The sequence below is a fragment of the Brassica napus genome, chromosome C6, assembly GCF_020379485.1.
Source record: "Brassica napus cultivar Da-Ae chromosome C6, Da-Ae, whole genome shotgun sequence".
Taxonomy (NCBI): domain Eukaryota; kingdom Viridiplantae; phylum Streptophyta; class Magnoliopsida; order Brassicales; family Brassicaceae; genus Brassica; species Brassica napus.
This window is the reverse complement of record NC_063449.1, coordinates 7,444,391-7,462,400: the sequence shown is the minus strand read 5'-3', so window position 1 is coordinate 7,462,400 and position 18,010 is coordinate 7,444,391. Positions and strand designations below refer to the sequence as shown.

Here is an 18,010-nt window from a genome sequence, read left to right as displayed (position 1 = left end):
TTAAAGACGAAAAGAAATAAGAAATCGTAAAAGAGAGCAAAGAGAGTTTTATTCCGAATCCGCGTATGAGCGTTAAAACAAGGTAGAAGCCTTGGCTACGAGAGCTGTAGGCAAGATTCCTAGTTCCAACAACCTAAGACTGCAAAACTTAATTGAGTCGCAGCTCGAAATAACAAAAACGGAAAGTTGCCTAATTGCCCTAAGTGCTAAGTTTGCTCTCCTTATATACTCGCTCCTAGGTCGGTTTACGCTTTTTCTCTTATGCCGTTAAGCCGTCATAACTTAAAAATGGAGATATTCCATTTTTCCCGATCCTTCTAATTATCTTCGAATACTTCATATTTATCCGCGGAAACTTAACATTTATCTTTCCTTGCGAACCAAGCATAAACCGTCTTAGGTCTTATGCCTCTTTGGGCCGTTGTTTGATTCGAAACGTTTATTACGGCTTCTTTCGATAAAAACAAACTTTTTGCGGTTTTTATTGTAAAGTTCGATTGATGACTTCAAATGACGAGAAACATAAAATGGGTTGGCTACGGTCTTCGGGAGATAGTATTAAAGAGTAGACGAGAATGCATGGATTCATGTCGTATCGATTTTTAAGAAAGCACGGTCCCTACGTAGCGACCGAGTTGTGTTTGTGCTCGGTCGCTACATAGCGACCGAGCCATTTACGTGCTCGGTCGCTACGTAGCGACCGAGCTTCGGGGAGAGCTCAGTCGCTACGTAGAGACCGAGCTTCGGGGAGAGCTTGGTCGCTACGTAGCGACCGAGCTTCGGGGAGAGCTTGGTCGCTACGTAGCGACTGAGCTTCGGTGAGAGCTCGGTCGCTACGTAGCGACTGAGCTTCGGTGAGAGCTCGGTCGCTACGTAGTGACCGAGCTTTGGTGAGAGCTCGGTCGCTACGTTGCGACGGAGCCGTGTACGTGCTCGGTAGCTACGTAGCGACCGAGCTTCGGTGAGAGCTCGGTCGCTACGAAGCGACCGAGCTTTGGGGAGAGGTCGGTCGCTACGTAGCGACCGAGCTTTGGTGAGAGCTTGGTCGCTCCGTAGCGACCGAGCCGTGTACGTGCTCGGTCGCTACGTAGCGACCGAGCTTCGGGGAGAGCTCGGTTGCTACGTATCGACCAGATTTTGCGCTGGTTGCCACGCGGCAACCTTGTTCGCGTCTTTCTCCAATTTTTCGGGAATGTGCTTTCTCCGCAAGATTCTTCGTTAAAATAAATCTTTTTCTAAGATTTATTTTTCGTAAAAACGTTCATGCCGATTTTTACGGACTTTCAGACATTGATTCCGTCGTGAACGATTTTGACCCCAACACTCGACGAAGAGGCGGCTGTAGCCGGCGTCTTTTTTGCCGTCCTTCAGTCTTGCTCTTCCCATCGTGATGTGGAAAGCTTGAAGGTGCGCCTTCGGATCGGTCATACCATCATACTTCGGTACTTTGATTTTTCCTGGATCGGATACCCTCATATATGAGATGCGAGTGGTGAAGGGGGTCTTCCGAGCCCCTTCCAACAGCCTGTCGATCTCGGGGGCCGCGCTGGTAGCGTGATGGATTTGGGATTTCACGGCTCTTACTTCTGCCGCAGTTTTGGTGATATAGTCATGAAGATCGCGGATATCCGACGTCTCGCTAGCAGATTTTCGAGCCTGTCAGCGTTTACTGCGAGTGAGCTCGGTTTTCTTTTCAGCCAGCTCTTCTTGTTCGTTCCAATAGAGGATTTCCTGCTCTTCTGTCATTGGTTTGTCGAACGGAGAGCTTTCCCGAGCGAATCGGCTTCTGGTCCTCCTTGGATGTCTGTCGACGTCCTCATCAGTATCGTTGGAGACATCGTTAGGATCCAGGTCGACGTGCTCGACTTCGTTATCCTCCGAATCCTTCGCGGGAGGCGGAGGACTTTTAGGGTTTCCCTTTTCGATGGGAGACTTCTCGCTAGGGTTTGACCCGAAGGTCGTTCCTGCGCGGCTCTAGGCCTGTTGAGTGGGGTTGCGAAGTCGAGTCTTTTCCCGCGGACTTTAATTGTTCCGTGGGGGCGGATTGCTCGAGTCCTTGCCGTTAAAAATTCAACTTGTTTGGTCAAGGTGCTCACGAGCTTATCCTGTTCTTCCGACCTTTTTTCGTAGGTGGCGAACATCTTTTTAAACTTCTCGAGCGCCGCGGCGTTGGCTGGTGCGTTGGCCGCGGATACGTCTTCTGCGGGAATGTGGAGATCAGTGCCACTACTTCCGTTAAGAGGAGTCTGCACTGAGATAAAAACACCACACACAAAGTCGGATCATTATTTAGTCTTACAACATACATTACGCGAATTACTAACCCGGTGAACCATATCATGAGCTATTGAGATTTTGTAGTTCTTCCCAAAGCAAGGTTAACATTGAATTCAGAAACTCTAGTTAATAATGGGAGCTTGAGTTTCCTTTTTAGTTTTCTTTATACTAATTCTCAAAAGCAAACGATCGTCGTAAAAGGAAACTAAGCTAGAGGAATTGTAAAGAAAACACACTTGGAAGTTTATATTCCTAAACAGAGACACAACACCAAAACCTATATATGAAGACTAGGGTTTGTGGAACATGTGTGCTGCATCAAAAGGTAAGTTGTAGAAATATAACACTAGCCACAAGGCCCACAACTAAGACCGTGTATAAGCCCCCTAATGCTAAACAAGACCTAGTAGCAAACAGCAAGGAAGAACGTGGACAAACATTAACAATTTCTACAACGGGTAAATGAATGATAAGAATCAAGGCCTCGGATCTTCTTCTAACTTACATAAGCTATTTCATTAGGTCTTGTTTATCATTTCTTAAGGTAAGATACAAGTATGGAGAATACTCTTCCTAATAGCTTGTTTATTAATCTTTCAACATCTTAACATTGTTTTACTTAGCTTAAGGTTTGTCCTTTAACGCAACCAAAGATCTGATAACGCCGGGAGGAATACAATCAGCAAGAGGTCCAAGTTCAGATAGAAAAAAAGTCTTCTCCTTAACTAAGCTCTGCAATTTCTTCGATTCAAACCCCATCTTCTCTTCATCTACACATCAACAAGAAATGCCATTTTCTCATCACACTAGTAGTGCATTTTAATCTTTCAAGAAAGTAGCAAAACACGACAAACCTTTTTCCAGCATTGTATGCACAGCATGGAAAGGAACTGCAACAAAAAGGTCAGCTCCTGGGAGCATCATCCACGTTGGTTCTAGTCTTTGTTGTCCGGGCTTTGTTCCTAAGTGCTGTAAGAGCCTCTCGGTTCGCGTTCCTCTCCCTGTCGCTCTCCACCATCTGTTTTCACACATTATATGCTCCATTTAGTTAATGATTTCTCGCAGAACTCTCAGGATTGTTATTGAAATATCCATCGAAATGCTACCAACCTGACTTCGAATTAGGAAAATCTGATCAGCTTCAGCTTCATATTTCTCCAATACTTCAATAATCTTCTTTGGATCCAACTCCATCTTTTACGTTTTTAATAGATTCCGACGATCAACAAAGGGTGGAACAGCTAAAAAAACATAATAAGTTATGTCATATGTCCTCATAAAACCATGCTGAAGCATTCTTGTCTAAAGAGGTGATAAGGAACATAGTTCAGTCAATCTTCTCTACGTTAGTTAAGCTGTTTCCTAACTACGAATGATTGGATGATACCACGAAAAATCTCTCGAGTAAGATAACATAATAATAATATTCGCTTGTGTTAGGAATTCAATCCAACTTGTGCTTTAGAATAACAATGAATCAAAACGTATCTTTAATTCAAGAATGCAAAAGAGTCGCACAATAACAACTATTAGAGATCACAAGGTTAATAAGTAAACGAAGCCTGTTTAATATTGCTCTTGATCTTTCTCTCTTGCTCGTTATGGTCTGTGTTTTTCGGATGATCTTAAAGCCTTTACTATTTCCCTATTTATAACTCCAGCCACCGACATTAGATTTCCTATTCCTGATTGTATTCAACGTTTTGTCTCTTGTCGAACGTGAAAAGGAAACTAACGTGATTATTCCTTTTGTTGCAGGTCTTCAAACGTTGCTGGACTTGTGTGGGCCAGAATTGGGCCTTTACTTCACAATTCTCCACCTAAGACTCATATTGCTGTCCACACCTTATGGCCCAACTGCTTTTTACTTTGTCTCTGGAAACGTCGACGAACCTGGAGCGTTTCTTCTCCTTTCTCGAGTTTACTCCATAGACCTCTCCGCCTGAAGATCCTTAATCGCCATCAATCGCCATCGTCATGCTCCTTGTTCTCTTCGAAGCGGTGATGAAGTCTATCAGCGAATCATCTTCGCCATAGCTCCGATGTAGCTCGTACGCCGCTACCTTTTCCTTCACCCCCCTTTTACGGCTTCGATTTTTGAGATCGACTTATCTTCCAAATCCTCAGGTCTCTCTCTTTCAATCTCATCAGCTACTCCTATATTGTATGGGATCCGTAATCCTTTTTCTTTTTTAAAAAAAAGCTCGCGAGTTCCTTTTTTTTTTTTCTTGATGATTAACAGATCGGTATCTTGCATGTTGTAGATGATGGATGAACTGTTTCAACCTTGTCGAATTATTACACTACTCCTGGTAAGATTCTCTGTCTTGAGTTTGCTTTAAATGTTAGTGTATCTCTTTTGAGTATGACAGTGAGATGCGATTCTTCAACGTCTCGGTTTTGAGTTATATGAACCTTTAGAAGCTTTCACCATACACATGTCTCCCTTCAGCTCTTGATAAAGCCACTGTCTTTATGCTGTAGCTGTTTAAGACTATGTCTAATGAACACTATTTTGCTTCCCTTGTAGCTGAGATACTCGTCTCCCTTCAGCTCCCACAGCTGTTTAAGACGTTCTCTCACGGTGATCATCTTTGAAGCTTCTCCACCTTGAGCTAAGAACCCTTATCCCTCGCCTCTCCTTCCCCACAGGTAACGTTTCCTTGGAACTCTAAAGTCCCTTTATTGTTGTTTAAGAAATAACCGGAGTGCTCAACTCATTATTTCTTCTGTGGCGAGGTTACAACAATGACGTTACCTGTGGCGCCTAGCCCTTCTAGGCGATGTTTAAGAGATCACAACAGAGATCAAACTTAGGCCCAGGTACGGCTTTAGTTAAGAAATCTGCTGGATTCTTACTAGTATGGATCTTAGATAGGTGAACCTTGCCTTCTGCTACAACGTCTCTTATGAAGTGGTATTTGTTGTCTATGTGTTTAGTTCTTTCGTGATGAACATGATTTTTTGCTAGAGCTATAGCACTTTGTGAATCGCAGTGTATCTTAACACTTTCTTGTTCAAAACCCAACTCTGCACATAACTTTCTTAACCATATGGCTTCTTTCGCGGCTGCGGTAAGAGCCATGTACTCTGCTTCAGTCGTTGAAAGAGCTACCACTTCCTGTAAACTCGATTTCCAGCTAACTGTGTTTCCCCAAACTTGAAACACATATCCAGTTACCGACCTTCTCCTGTCAAGGTCAGTTGAGTAGTCGGAATCACAAAAACCTTCAATACTAAACTTGGAGTGTTTAGTAAATGTAAGACATCTTTTTGTAGCACCTTTTAGATATCTTAGAACCCACTTTACAGCTGACCAATGCTCCCTTCCTGGTTCTGACATGAATCGGCTTATGAGTCCGACTGCAAAGCCTAAATCAGGTCTTGAACCGACCATGGCGTACATAAGACTCCCAACAGCACTTGCGTACGGTATATCTTGCATGTACCTTCCTTCTTCTTCCTTTTGGTCTTTTGTAAGACTCCTCAATTTAAATTGAGTGGAGGTTGGCGTAATCACTTCCTTTGCTTCAGTCATCCCAAACGAATTCAGAACCTTCTCCAAGTAATTTTCTTGAGATAATACTAAGGTTCCTTTCTTTCGGTCTCTTATGATATCCATTCCCAATATCCTTAAAGCTTTTCCTAAGTCTTTCATCTCAAACTCTTTGTTTAAGCTCTCTTTCAAATTTCTGATTTCTTGTTTATCTCCCGAAGCTATAAGCATATCGTCGACGTATAGAAGTAAGTACACGGCTTGTTCTGTGTTTACGTTTCTCATGTAAACACATGGATCTTCCTTGCTTCTAACAAACCGCTGGCTCTTCATGAAACAATCAAACTTAAGATTCCATTGCCTTGGAGATTGTTTCAATCCATATAATGACTTCTTTAGTAAACAGACTTTATTTTCATCTCCTTTCTTTATGAATCCTTCTGGTTGATTCATTAAGATTCTTTCTTCCAAATCTCCATGAAGAAAAGCTGTCTTAACGTCCATCTGCTCAAGCTCATAATCTCTGTTGACCACGAGAGACAACATCAGTCTGATCGACACATGCTTCACGACAGGTGAAAATACTTCATTGTAGTCAATTCCTTCCTTTTGAGAAAATCCCTGTGCAACCAATCTTCCTTTATACCTTGGATCTTCGACTCCAGGTATTCCAGGTTTCAACTTGAAGATCCATTTGCTGCCTATAACTTTTGCATTCTCGGGTTTTTCAATCAGTATCCATGTGCCAGCTTTTTGAAGAGAATCCATTTCATCCCCGGCAGCATTCTTCCAAAACTTGCTTTTCTTGCTCATCATAGCTTCTTTAAATGACTTTGGCTCGTCAATTTCTATCTCTTCAGATGCGGCTAAAGCATAAGCTGCAAAATCAGTATCTTCAAACCGTGAAGGTGGCTTGATTGTCCTTCGAACTCTGTCTCGTGCAAGCATATATCCCTCGAGTTCTGGTTCTGCTTCTGAGTCTTTATCTTCTTCTACAGAACTGGTTTCTTCTGAGCTTTCTGATTCTTCTGTTTCAGTAGCTCCACCTTGAACCAACGGTTCTTCGGTTTTACTCGTAGGTAGTGTTGGGCCATCTATTAGGTTTTCCTTAAACGTCACTCCTTTTGTTTTCTTCTTTTCTGATTCTACCTCTTCTCGATGGGTCACTGTGTGCTTAAACATCTCTTCCTCGTTAAACACTACGTTCCTACTAGTGACACATTTTTTCTCTTCAGACAGCCACACTCGATATCTTTTTACCCCGAATGGGTAACCTAAGAAAACGCCCTTTACAGCCCTAGGACTTGTCTTTCCCTGAATCGTATGAACATAGGCAGAGCAGCCAAAACTCCTTAAGTGATTCAACTCAGGTTTTACACCTGACCATACTTCTTCCGGTAAACGGTAGTCTATGGCAGAACTTGGTGATCGGTTAACAATGTAGACCGCTGTTGATGCAGCTTCAGCCCAGAATTCTTCGCCTAACCCAGATTCTGCGAGCATGCATCTCACCTTCTCCATGATTGTCCTGTTCATTCTTTTAGACACACCGTTCTGTTGTGGCGTGTATGGACAAGTCTTGTGTCTTTTTATACCAGAGTCTTTGCATAGTTTGTCAAACTGTTTATTGCAAAACTCTAACCCGTTGTCCGTCCTAAGACACTTGATTTTCTTCCCTGTGCTGTTCTCCACGGCATCCTTCCATTCTTTGAATTTGCTGAAAGCTTCATCTTTAGATTTTAGGAAGTAAATCCAAACCTTTCGAGAATAATCATCTATGAAACTTATAAAGTACTTGCATCCTCCTAGACTCTCAGGGCTTGATGGCGCGCCCCATAGATCAGAATGCATGTACTCCAAAACACCTTTTGAAGTGTGTTTAGCCGTTGGAAAACTTTGTTTGTGGGACTTTCCTAGAACACAGGTCTCACAAAACTCTAGTTTATTCACTTCTTTATTGGACAAGTATCCATCTTTCACGAGCACATTCAGATTCTTTAAGCTCATGTGTCCCAGACGCGAGTGCCATATTTTTGTCTTGTCAGTTTCTGCCTTTGACACATTTGCTTCCCCTTTCATAACTGTTCCTTGCAAGTAATACAATCCTTCATGGTACTTACCGGATAAAATCTCTTTCCCATCTTTGAAGAAACGTATTAAGAAGTCTTTTCCTTCGTATTTGCAACCTGCTCGTTCTAGCATCCCGTAGGATATTAGATTCCTGCTCATATTAGGCATATATCTTACATCTGTAAGAATAACCACGGTTCCGTCGGGTCTCACAATCCTTATTTTGCCAATCCCTTTGACGTCGCAGTGAGTGTTGTTTGCCATCAAAACCTTGTCTCCTTCAAATTCTACTAGGTCAAACAGAACATCTTTGTTGGGTGTGATATGGAAAGAACAACCAGAATCCATGACCCATTCTGAACTGGCGTCGTGTGTACTAACTGTTAGTACAAATGGCTGCTTAGGTTCTTCAGCTACATTAGCAGCTCTATGCGTTTTCTTCTCCGGACATTCCCGTTTCCAGTGTCCTTCCTTCCCGCATGTCCAGCATCCTTTGTTGTTCTTATCGTATCTCGGCTTTGATTTGGATCGTCCGTGTCTGCTCTTAGATCTGCCTTTACCGTTTCGGTTTCCTCCTTTGTTAAATGATCTTCCCCTATCTTCCACGTACAGCCCTTCATCTTGTGATTTTGAAAGCTTTCCACTTTCAAGTAACTCTCGTTCTTTTGACTTCGCGGCACCTGTCACTTCATTGATCTTGAGAGTGTCTCTACCGTATTTGAGAGTTTCCTTAAGATGATCATACATATGAGGCATTGAGTTTAGTAACAGGATAGCTTGAACTTCTTCTGAGACGTCCACGTTCAAGTTACTTAGGTCTGCTACTAACTTTAGAAAATCATCAACGTTTGCATCTATGCCCTTGGAATCGTTCATCTTGAACGTGTAGAACTTATGTTGCAAGTAGATACGATTCGGCAAAGAGGTTTCTGTGTACAACGTGTTTAATGCGGTCCACATTGCAGCAGCGGTTTCACAGTGGCTGATCTTCCGTAGAACTTGGTTACCTACGTTGACGACGATGAGGTCTTTTGCCTTCTCCGACTTTTCAAGTTTAACGGGATCGATCTTTGATCTTGATTCCGTAGTTCCATCTCCTGTGACCTTCGTATCTCCTTCTGCTTCCTCTTTTGGCGGATCCAACAGAAGGTTCTCATCAGTTAGGATGTCCTTTAGCCCTAGGACTCCAAAGTGAGCCATCATACGAACTTTCCACAGCGAGAAGTCTCCGGTTCCGTCGAACCTATCAATTTCGATCCTTGTTTTCCCCATCCCTTAAGCACCTGCAATCTAACCTGGATTGCTCTGATACCACTTGTTAGGAATTCAATCCAACTTGTGCTTTAGAATAACAATGAATCAAAACGTATCTTTAATTCAAGAATGCAAAAGAGTCGCACAATAACAACTATTAGAGATCACAAGGTTAATAAGTAAACGAAGCCTGTTTAATATTGCTCTTGATCTTTCTCTCTTGCTCGTTATGGTCTGTGTTTTTCGGATGATCTTAAAGCCTTTACTATTTCCCTATTTATAACTCCAGCCACCGACATTAGATTTCCTATTCCTGATTGTATTCAACGTTTTGTCTCTTGTCGAACGTGAAAAGGAAACTAACGTGATTATTCCTTTTGTTGCAGGTCTTCAAACGTTGCTGGACTTGTGTGGGCCAGAATTGGGCCTTTACTTCACAACTTGAATAGCAAAACAGTTTTTTTTTTTTTTTCAATAAGTTAAGCAGGTGAAGAGACAATTGCAAAACGCATGCTAAAAGTAAAAATAAATACAATGCATATCAAAAAAATACGAGCAACAACAAGTACATTAATATCACATTACATAAACAAAAGAAGTCTAACAACTTAGTAAACAGAGGTCAAAGCTTAAGCAAAAAAAAAAAAAACTTAGTAAACAGAGGACGTACAGACAATTACAGTTGCTAGTTAGTGATAGGAGGCATTATATCGAACATGTTAAGGGCGCAGAGAAATCTCCACGTACCACGTTGATACAAGGATATAAAGAAAACCCACTAAAATCACCACAAGAACTGAAGAAGCTAAGCTATATGAACTAGAGTTAAACCTATGCATTAAACATAGCCAGAGCGACGTGAACGGTGAATCAGATCAAAGGGAACAACATAGCTAAACCTATGCATTAAACATCAACAATAGCGAGGAATATATCGTAAAAGGACCGACGATTCGGATAAAGAACTTACCTTGAAGGAGCGTGTAGAGAAACAGAGCTTCTTTTTGAAACAGAGCTTAGAGCACCATCAAAGCAAGCGCTTAGTGGAGTGATTCTTGGTGGAACCCACCATAAAACAAGAAAACTGAGTGTTTAGAGCATGATTAATCCGGAGTTCTTAGGATGAGCTTCTTAACGGAAGTTAATAAACTGTTTCTTGACTTTTAACTAAAATAGCTAAGAACAGGTTTTTAAAATAGCTAAGAAATGGTACAACGATTTTTAATTTTTTTAGTTAAAAGTTAAGAAACAGTTTCTTAATTTCCGCTAAGAACTCCACTCTAAGAACCCCGGGTTAATCATGGTCTTAAAACGCCTGATTAGGCGTCGCTGCTTGAGCTGTTTCGCGGACCCCACTGACACGTGGCGGCCCGCGATTGGTTCGTTTTTAATTTTTCCTTTTTTTTTAAACAAAGCAAAAACTAAAAAAAAAAAATTAAGTAGGAGTTATTAGTTGTTGTATTTTAATAGATTTGAAAATCCGAACTAAATCTAGTGTTATTAGTTCTATGATTTTCAAATCTGTATTAAAATCATGTGTTATTGGTTTAATAATTCATAAGCTCTATATCAAATCAAGTGTTATTCAATCGTACGGATTTACTAATATATTTGAATTTATAATGGATTTGAATGGATTTGTTTGAATTTTTTAGTTAAAAATACAAAGACTCAAATCCGAAGAAAAACCTCTGAATTTGCATATTTTAATTGGATTTATAAAATACTATATAGATTTCTAAATCAATTAAAATATATAAACCAATAACACCTATGCTAGGGTTTGGTGGTCTTAAACTACGTACATCGCTCCTCTTTATGGGCCATTAATGTTCTGATGAAGTCTTAGGCCCAATTTGGATCTTAACTTTACTCGTCCGTTGCCTTTTTCCTAGGGCTTGATGGTTTCTTTACGAGGCAAGGATGTTTTCGGTTGCCTTGCGGCTCAAGCAATCGGAGGGCAGTGGGGAAGAACAAACTGTGAAATCTATACATGAAGATACCTTGGCAACCACAACCGCGCTACTTATAGAAACGGTTTCCATAAAAAAAAAAAAAATATACAATTCTTTAGAATACCATATTTTTAAGTTTAACTGTTGTAAATGCACCGCAAGTTTTTTTAAATAATATCACAAAAGTGATTCAAACCCGTTACTTGTAACAAAATTCACCAAAGATTCCTAACATTTTATGCTTTCCTTTGCTTTTCTTCTCAAGAAATCAAATGGAGTTGGGAGAATCTCAAGAAAGGTTGCCTAAAAGCCTTACCTTTTGTATAAAAACTCTCTCTTCTTTCACCATCTATTCCTAAACATACATTCATTAAAAAGCTTAAGAGACCTAATCATAACAAAGATGCTTCACAGGCTCAGCTTTCTTGTTTGTCTTCTTGTGATTATTAACACGGTCAGCGCCAGAGAGTTTGTTGTAGGAGGATCAAAAGGTTGGACTGTTCCCTCAGATGATCAACTATACAATCAATGGGCAGAGAAAAGCAGATTCCAAATCAGTGACTCTTTGCGTAAGTTCCTAGTAAACCTACTCTGCTCTATTTGAACATAGATCTTTATGATGGCATCATACTCATGGTCAAAAGTAATGCAGTGTTTGTCTACCAACAAAACCAAGACTCAGTGCTTCAAGTGACAAGAGATGCTTACGATAGCTGCAACACCAAGGAACCCACTGCTAAATTCACAGACGGACACACTTCCTTCAAGCTTGACCGGTCAGGAACATACTACTTCATCAGTGGAAACAAAGACAATTGTCACAAGAACCAGAAGCTTATAATCATTGTCATGGCTGATAGAAGCAGTACAAATACAACAACCACATCTTCACCTCCTCCTTCACCTTCAGTAGAATCATCACCCTCTCCTACTTACACAGGAACTTTTGAAATAACCCCGGCGCCTTCACAAGATACTCCCGGAAACTCAGCTTCACCTTTTGCCTCCTCTGTTCTGCCTTCTGCTTTCATTGTTACAATGTTTCTTTCTCTTTTCAGATAAGTTGGTAAATTAGTGTGTATATGTGTGGTGCTGTTCTTTTCTCTTTTCAGATAATGTAAATGATACGCAAAAACTTATATAACCATTAGACCAATATATATGAAGGTTAAAGAAACTAAAGAGCAAGAATCATCAAGATGCTATTATTATCTTCTCTTTGATACTGTTATTGCAAAACATTTAGAGTCTACAAATTATTTAAGAACCGAGTTCTTCTTCTATGGTTTTGTAGATCATAAAAAATAAAACTGAAAAATTCAACATGTAATCACTCGCTCGTCCCTTTCAAAAGTTCTTCCCTAGCTCGACCTTTTTCATTATTCCGTAAGTGCTTTGAAATATCGAATCTAGTATCCCGGCCACCTGAAATCCAACGAGCAGAATTATAGTTTCACCATGGAATACAGAAGAGAATGATAGAAATTTAGAGGAAAAAAAGAATACTATATACCGTGAAAACACCACCTATTATGGCGCAAACATTTGTAATGAAGTGTGAGAATGACTTTGGGTTCTCGCTTATCAATACCTGAAAAAAAACAATGATCACAACGTGTAAGCTGGTATCTTCTAGGCACAGCCAGATGAAACACGTCTTGGCTCCCAAATTTTTAAAGCCATTATACATATGTTGTGTGGCCCCCATTGTCGATTTTTTTTTTAATTTTAAAATTAACATAAACATGTTTATGGTAAGAGAGAGATACAATGAAGAAAGAAACCTGCATGGGAGAGAGGTCGAAGTGAAACTTTGCAACAGGGTAATAGTAACCATGAGCCACACTGCTATGAGCTGTATATTCATATTCCTCAATCACTGAGTGTTCTTGACCGAACCTTCTTGAAACTACTTCTGTTTTGACTACTTGAAGATAATGTTCGATCTGTATTTGTCCCCATGTTAATAAAGAGGAACCTCGAGTAGTAACTTCACATAAAAGTTTGTGAAAACTTACAGTAACATTAGCAGCAAACTTTCCTTCATTAACGAACCATTTTCCATTAAGCCTGTCATGGCTTAGACCAAGATAAGGCAGTAGCCGTTTCATATCAGTCAACAACCTATCTGAAATCAGTCTACCAAATGAGAGATGTTTTACAAAATGTGTCACGTTCATTCTAGAAGCATCGAATGAATGAGCTCCTGAAACAGCTGAGATAACGAGTTCGCCAGGAACCTGAAAAAAACAAAAAAACAAATAATTACCAATATCAAACCATTAGAAGAAGAGATAAGAACATTGTAAACTCTTACCTTCTTGGCACGCACATAGCCTTCGATTCTACAACCTCCACTAACTGGTGCCTTTCTAATACTTGAAGCCGCATGATTAGTTGTACCATCAAACTTCTTGATAGGTCTTAGCAGTCCTTCCACCATCTAGAAGAAACAAATCTTCTTATGTATATATAGTGATAAAGTAGGTTGCAAAATGTGTATTTTACGGGTCAAGATTGCAAAATCCATAAAGCCTATAAAGATCCTGAAATATAGTTCTAGCATATCTACATTATTGCTATATTTTTCAGTTCTGTTAAATATGAATTATCAAAGTTTATATTATTTAGTGTTAGCAATATGTTTATGCCAATCACTATATTTATAAACCTTGTATCAAAACACAACACAATTACACAGTCTAACATTCTTATTCTATAACATTTTACATAGTATACAAAGTGGTATAAGGATTAAACAATTAAAATTATATATTCCTAATGGTAGAATATAATTCAGTTTAGTCTACCTTGACTAGGCTCTCTGTGTCCCGATTTCCATGATAAGAATCATGTTCTTGGTGCCCATGATCCTCCCTGAGCAAGATTAGATAGTCAAGATAATAAGCAAAACAGTTCATCAGCATGCTACTGGTAGATCTAAGCAACTAATGGCTGCAATAAGCTCACCTAAGATCACTTCCGTTATGGAAAATACGAATAGATGGATAGCCTTGTATATGATACCTTGATTTGATAGATTAGGATAGGTCAAACTAAAACAAAACTATTTTGAAAAAAAGATAAAGGAATATGGGAGTGAAACATAACAATGATTTACTTTGTGCATAGAGTAGGTTCTTCAGTGCAATCAACACTTCCAAGAAGGACACGCCCGTCATTCTCAGGGCCATATCTGCAATGCCAAAGAGTCATCAGAGAAGCATGCGACTGGATGATTCTTCAAAGTTTACTAATAAAATAGAAAAGAACACAATACACACTTCTGTCTTGTAATTTCAGCTGCTTTCTCCCAAGATGGTCTCTGAAAAGTTTTAGCATATATAAGAAAATAAACACTGTAAAAGACTAAGCATGAACATCGGTAAGCAGACCAATAAAAACTCACAAATTTTTTGATTCATCTACCACAAAGAAACTGTTACCTAGTCTTTATAAGATATTTTCATGAAAACATTAAAAACTGACAAGCACCCTAAGAAAAGACAGAACAACATTACCAAGCGACTACTCCAGTAGCACCACGGCGCGTAGAAGTTAACAACCAAAATTGGGAATCTGCATAAAAAAAGTTCGGTTTCAGTAGTTCATCAAACACTTGGACATGTACTATAGTAGTAGTAAATACAAAGTAAAAGAAGTTGCCAACTTACTTATGTGAAATCTTGTCAAAAGTACCACCAGATAAAGGTATAGCAGCATAAGTATTGTCGTCATGGTGTTCGTCTCCATGGTTGATGAGATCTGAGTCAGGGGTGGGGTGGTACTCTTCACCAGTTTCTCTTAAATGCGGATCAATTGGAACTTTCTTTATTGTTTTCGTTAGGTTCAACCTGTTCTGAAGAATTACCAACAAAGTTTAAACATTGGTTTGTCAAGACTTTTGCTGTTATTTTCCTCTCATTTCAGGTTAGTATTTTTTTTTAACTAGATTTTCTTTTATTTTTATACATTGCGTTAGTATAAACAGTTAGGATTCGACAATCCTGTATTAAGTTTTGTTCAAATGGTTATTTTGGATATCATCTAGTTTGGATAGGAGAGTTTGGGATCCATCAAAAACCAGGGAAATTCAGTATCGGTTTGGTTCGGATAATAAAACCATGAACTGGCTAATATCCAGAAAAAAAATCGATTTTAGATTGATTCTGGTTCGGTTTAGTTTTTTGGTAGTTCGGGTAATATATGAGTAATTCAGGTAAAATATCGAATAATTTCGAGTGTTTAGATTAAAATATCGAATAATTCAAATTATTTCGGATTAAAAAAATTGGATACTTAAGATATTTTTACTAGAGTTAAAATCATTTTATATATTTTTTATTATTTTATAGGTGTAAAACCGGTTCTCAATTTGGTTTCGATTCAATTTAAATATAGAAATATAGAAACCGTTAGGATATTTGTGAATTACAGCCGGTTTTGGTTAATTTTTTTGTTAGATTAGATTCTTAAGATTTCAGATTAATTGTCCAGGCCTGCAAACAGTCGCTAGGCAATGTATTCTGGCAGAAATAGAAATAGAAATAGAAACTTACAGTTGACAACACGTCGCTTACATCAACAGATGCAAATTCACATGAGAGAGCAGGAAAGCTACCAAAACCAAAATGCCAATGTATCAAGAAACCAAACATATAACATATACAAAGAAGAATGAATGATACTAACAAAATAGCATGTAGGTATTGTTCATTCTACCTGACGTTGAAATCAATTTGTAAGAAGTCATCATCAGAGCTATTGTCAACCACTACAGATGTTTGGGTGGTAACTGCCAAATAAGTACTCAGCTCCTACAAGTACAAACCATTAGATAGAATCACTGGACAATGCAGAAGCATATGAGATAGTCTTTCCACAAACAAAATCAAATAGATCCGAAAAATCCGAAACCAAGGCAAGAAAGAGAGGACGTTCTTTACCATTCCAAACAAAAACATCATAGCTAGGGCAGCTATAATGGATAAACCAGCACCAGAGAGAGATGCCTCTGTCAAATCTCTTGGAATTTTCCTGAAATAACAACATAAAATTACACTCATACACAATTTTCTGTGAAATGTTATCCATAATCTAGAAAACAGGCATAATGCAGCACACATAGTGTCCACATATATACAAAATATATACATAGACAACATATGTATCATCTAACGTGGGACATAAGAGAGGAAATGCAAGAGAGTGTTGGTACCTGTAGAAATCAACGGACTTGATCTTGGTGGTGGAAACCATGGCTGCGACAAATAAGAAACAAAATTAAACAAAAGCAGATCTCGACAGTGATCTCTATCTCTTTTTTATTTTTTTTGAATGATCTCTATCTCTCTCATCTGAAAATATAATAGGAAAGTATCATACAATATTCATACTATAATTAGAACTAGAATTAGGGTATCACTCACACGTGAAGTACTCTGCTTTGATCTTGAACTTTGACCCTTCTTTAAAATAAAATAATAATTAAAAAAAAAAACTTTGACCATTAAAAACGTCGTCGTTTGCTCTCTCGTTTTTAAACGGTGTCGTTTCAAAACTCGACCAAGTGATCGGAATCTGACGGAGGAGACCAATCAGAAGAGCAATGACGAGAGCTGTCCTACTCAGTGAGTACAGTAGTTGCAGTTGAGTGAGAGCTCTTCAGTTTCTTTCTTATTGGCTGGTTCTGGCTCTTCTCTTCAAGGAGCTGCTGCTTCTTGTCATACTTCTGTTTCGGAGGTAGCTACTACATTCTCACTTCTCTTCTTTTGCTTGTGGTTGTTCTCTCAGTGTTTGTACATTTTGTAGGTACTTGTTGCTGATTCAGATACATCTGAGTACTCTCTCGCTGAACCTTGGGCTAAATTGGTTGTTTTTGTTCGGATACATCCTTGTGTGTTGACTATTAGAACTACATCCTTTCCTGTTACCACCAATAACTGCAGACTCCGAGTCAAAGAAGGCTATTATCTCTCAATTTCAAAGAAGGTTTGTTTAGTATTCTCTTGTGCATCCCTGTTCTAAGCCTTGTCTTTTTCAAAACACTGAATATGCTATTTCTTATTGAAATGAAGACCCAAAGAGAAACAAACATGAAGAAATAATAACTAGAACTGAAAGAAAAAATTTTCTAAAGTATTTACGCATATTAAGAATATAATAAATATTTACAATTAAATTTATTATTTATGTTATTATACATTTTCCAATAAATATCAACCAATAGTATTTAACAAATTCAAATATTTTCAATTAATGTTTCTTAAAAGTATACAACTTTTGAACATTAACTACTAAAAGTACTTTAAATTTTTAGAAAATCTATCATTTTGGAACAAAAAATAAATTTAGAAAATCCTATTTTCGGGAACGGAGGTAGTATAATATAAGACTAGCTGTTGGAAAAGAATTAATTATGCATACTCGGGAATTGAAGCAAGTTCTAGGAAATGAAGATCTCTGTATACACAACAATTATTCTCCTAGGAAATGAAGATCTCTTGCATGTTCAGATTTTAAATTATTCATGCAAGAGCAGGCAAGTGTTGTTGCATTTATTTTTCAAATCTTGTGTTGCCTACATAAAGGTTGTGGCTTCTCTCTTTTAAGATACCCTGAATATACTTAAAATAGACAAGTTCTCTGATCTAAACTCGTGCTCTCTCTTCTCCTTTTACTTGTGTTTAATCAATGTTTACAATGTAAAGTGCTTAAGGATCATGGTTTAGAGGCTGCCTTGTACTTGTCTTGATAATCCTTAGTAAACTCTTTGTATTTTATTCTTAATTCTAGATTACTGATTCTTAATCCTTTTTATCTCTGGTACATAAACTCTTTGTGTTGTGTTGTTTCTTAAGGGTTAGTCTCAAAGTAGAGTGTTAATCTCCTCCGTATAACTGATATACTCGATCAGTAGTATTCTTGGTTGTATGGTAGGTTATTTGTGTGGTTTCAC

General features: G+C 38.7%; 3 protein-coding genes, 1 long non-coding RNA gene and 1 pseudogene across 4 annotated transcripts in view; 2 read left to right on the top strand and 3 right to left on the bottom strand.

Annotated features, from left to right (window-relative positions):
* The window catches only part of LOC125588710, a gene marked incomplete at its 3' end in the record, with an annotated part of 76,488 nt that overhangs the window by 3,254 nt on the left and 55,224 nt on the right, over positions 1 to 18,010 (bottom strand). The gene's annotated exons all lie outside the window — the stretch shown is intronic.
* LOC111205302 lies at positions 2,294 to 3,516 on the bottom strand (annotated as a pseudogene).
* LOC125588712 lies at positions 4,536 to 9,755 on the top strand. Its single transcript, XR_007324845.1, has 3 exons — positions 4,536 to 4,589; positions 4,808 to 5,100; positions 9,484 to 9,755. It is a non-coding gene; the product is annotated as an uncharacterized LOC125588712 (long non-coding RNA).
* LOC125588711 (early nodulin-like protein 3) lies at positions 11,111 to 12,210 on the top strand. Its single transcript, XM_048760417.1, has 2 exons — positions 11,111 to 11,621; positions 11,705 to 12,210. Exons 1-2 carry the CDS (start codon positions 11,456 to 11,458, stop codon positions 12,112 to 12,114), a joined length of 576 nt encoding a protein of 191 aa, XP_048616374.1. The 5' UTR covers positions 11,111 to 11,455; the 3' UTR covers positions 12,115 to 12,210.
* LOC106404822 (protein disulfide-isomerase 5-3) lies at positions 12,244 to 16,420 on the bottom strand. Its single transcript, XM_013845486.3, has 15 exons — positions 16,271 to 16,420; positions 15,999 to 16,089; positions 15,775 to 15,869; positions 15,612 to 15,669; positions 14,727 to 14,911; positions 14,574 to 14,631; positions 14,337 to 14,377; positions 14,174 to 14,248; positions 14,023 to 14,079; positions 13,863 to 13,929; positions 13,370 to 13,495; positions 13,071 to 13,292; positions 12,837 to 12,998; positions 12,566 to 12,643; positions 12,244 to 12,477 (listed from the first exon to the last, which is right to left on the bottom strand). Exons 1-15 carry the CDS (start codon positions 16,309 to 16,311, stop codon positions 12,400 to 12,402), a joined length of 1,434 nt encoding a protein of 477 aa, XP_013700940.1. The 5' UTR covers positions 16,312 to 16,420; the 3' UTR covers positions 12,244 to 12,399.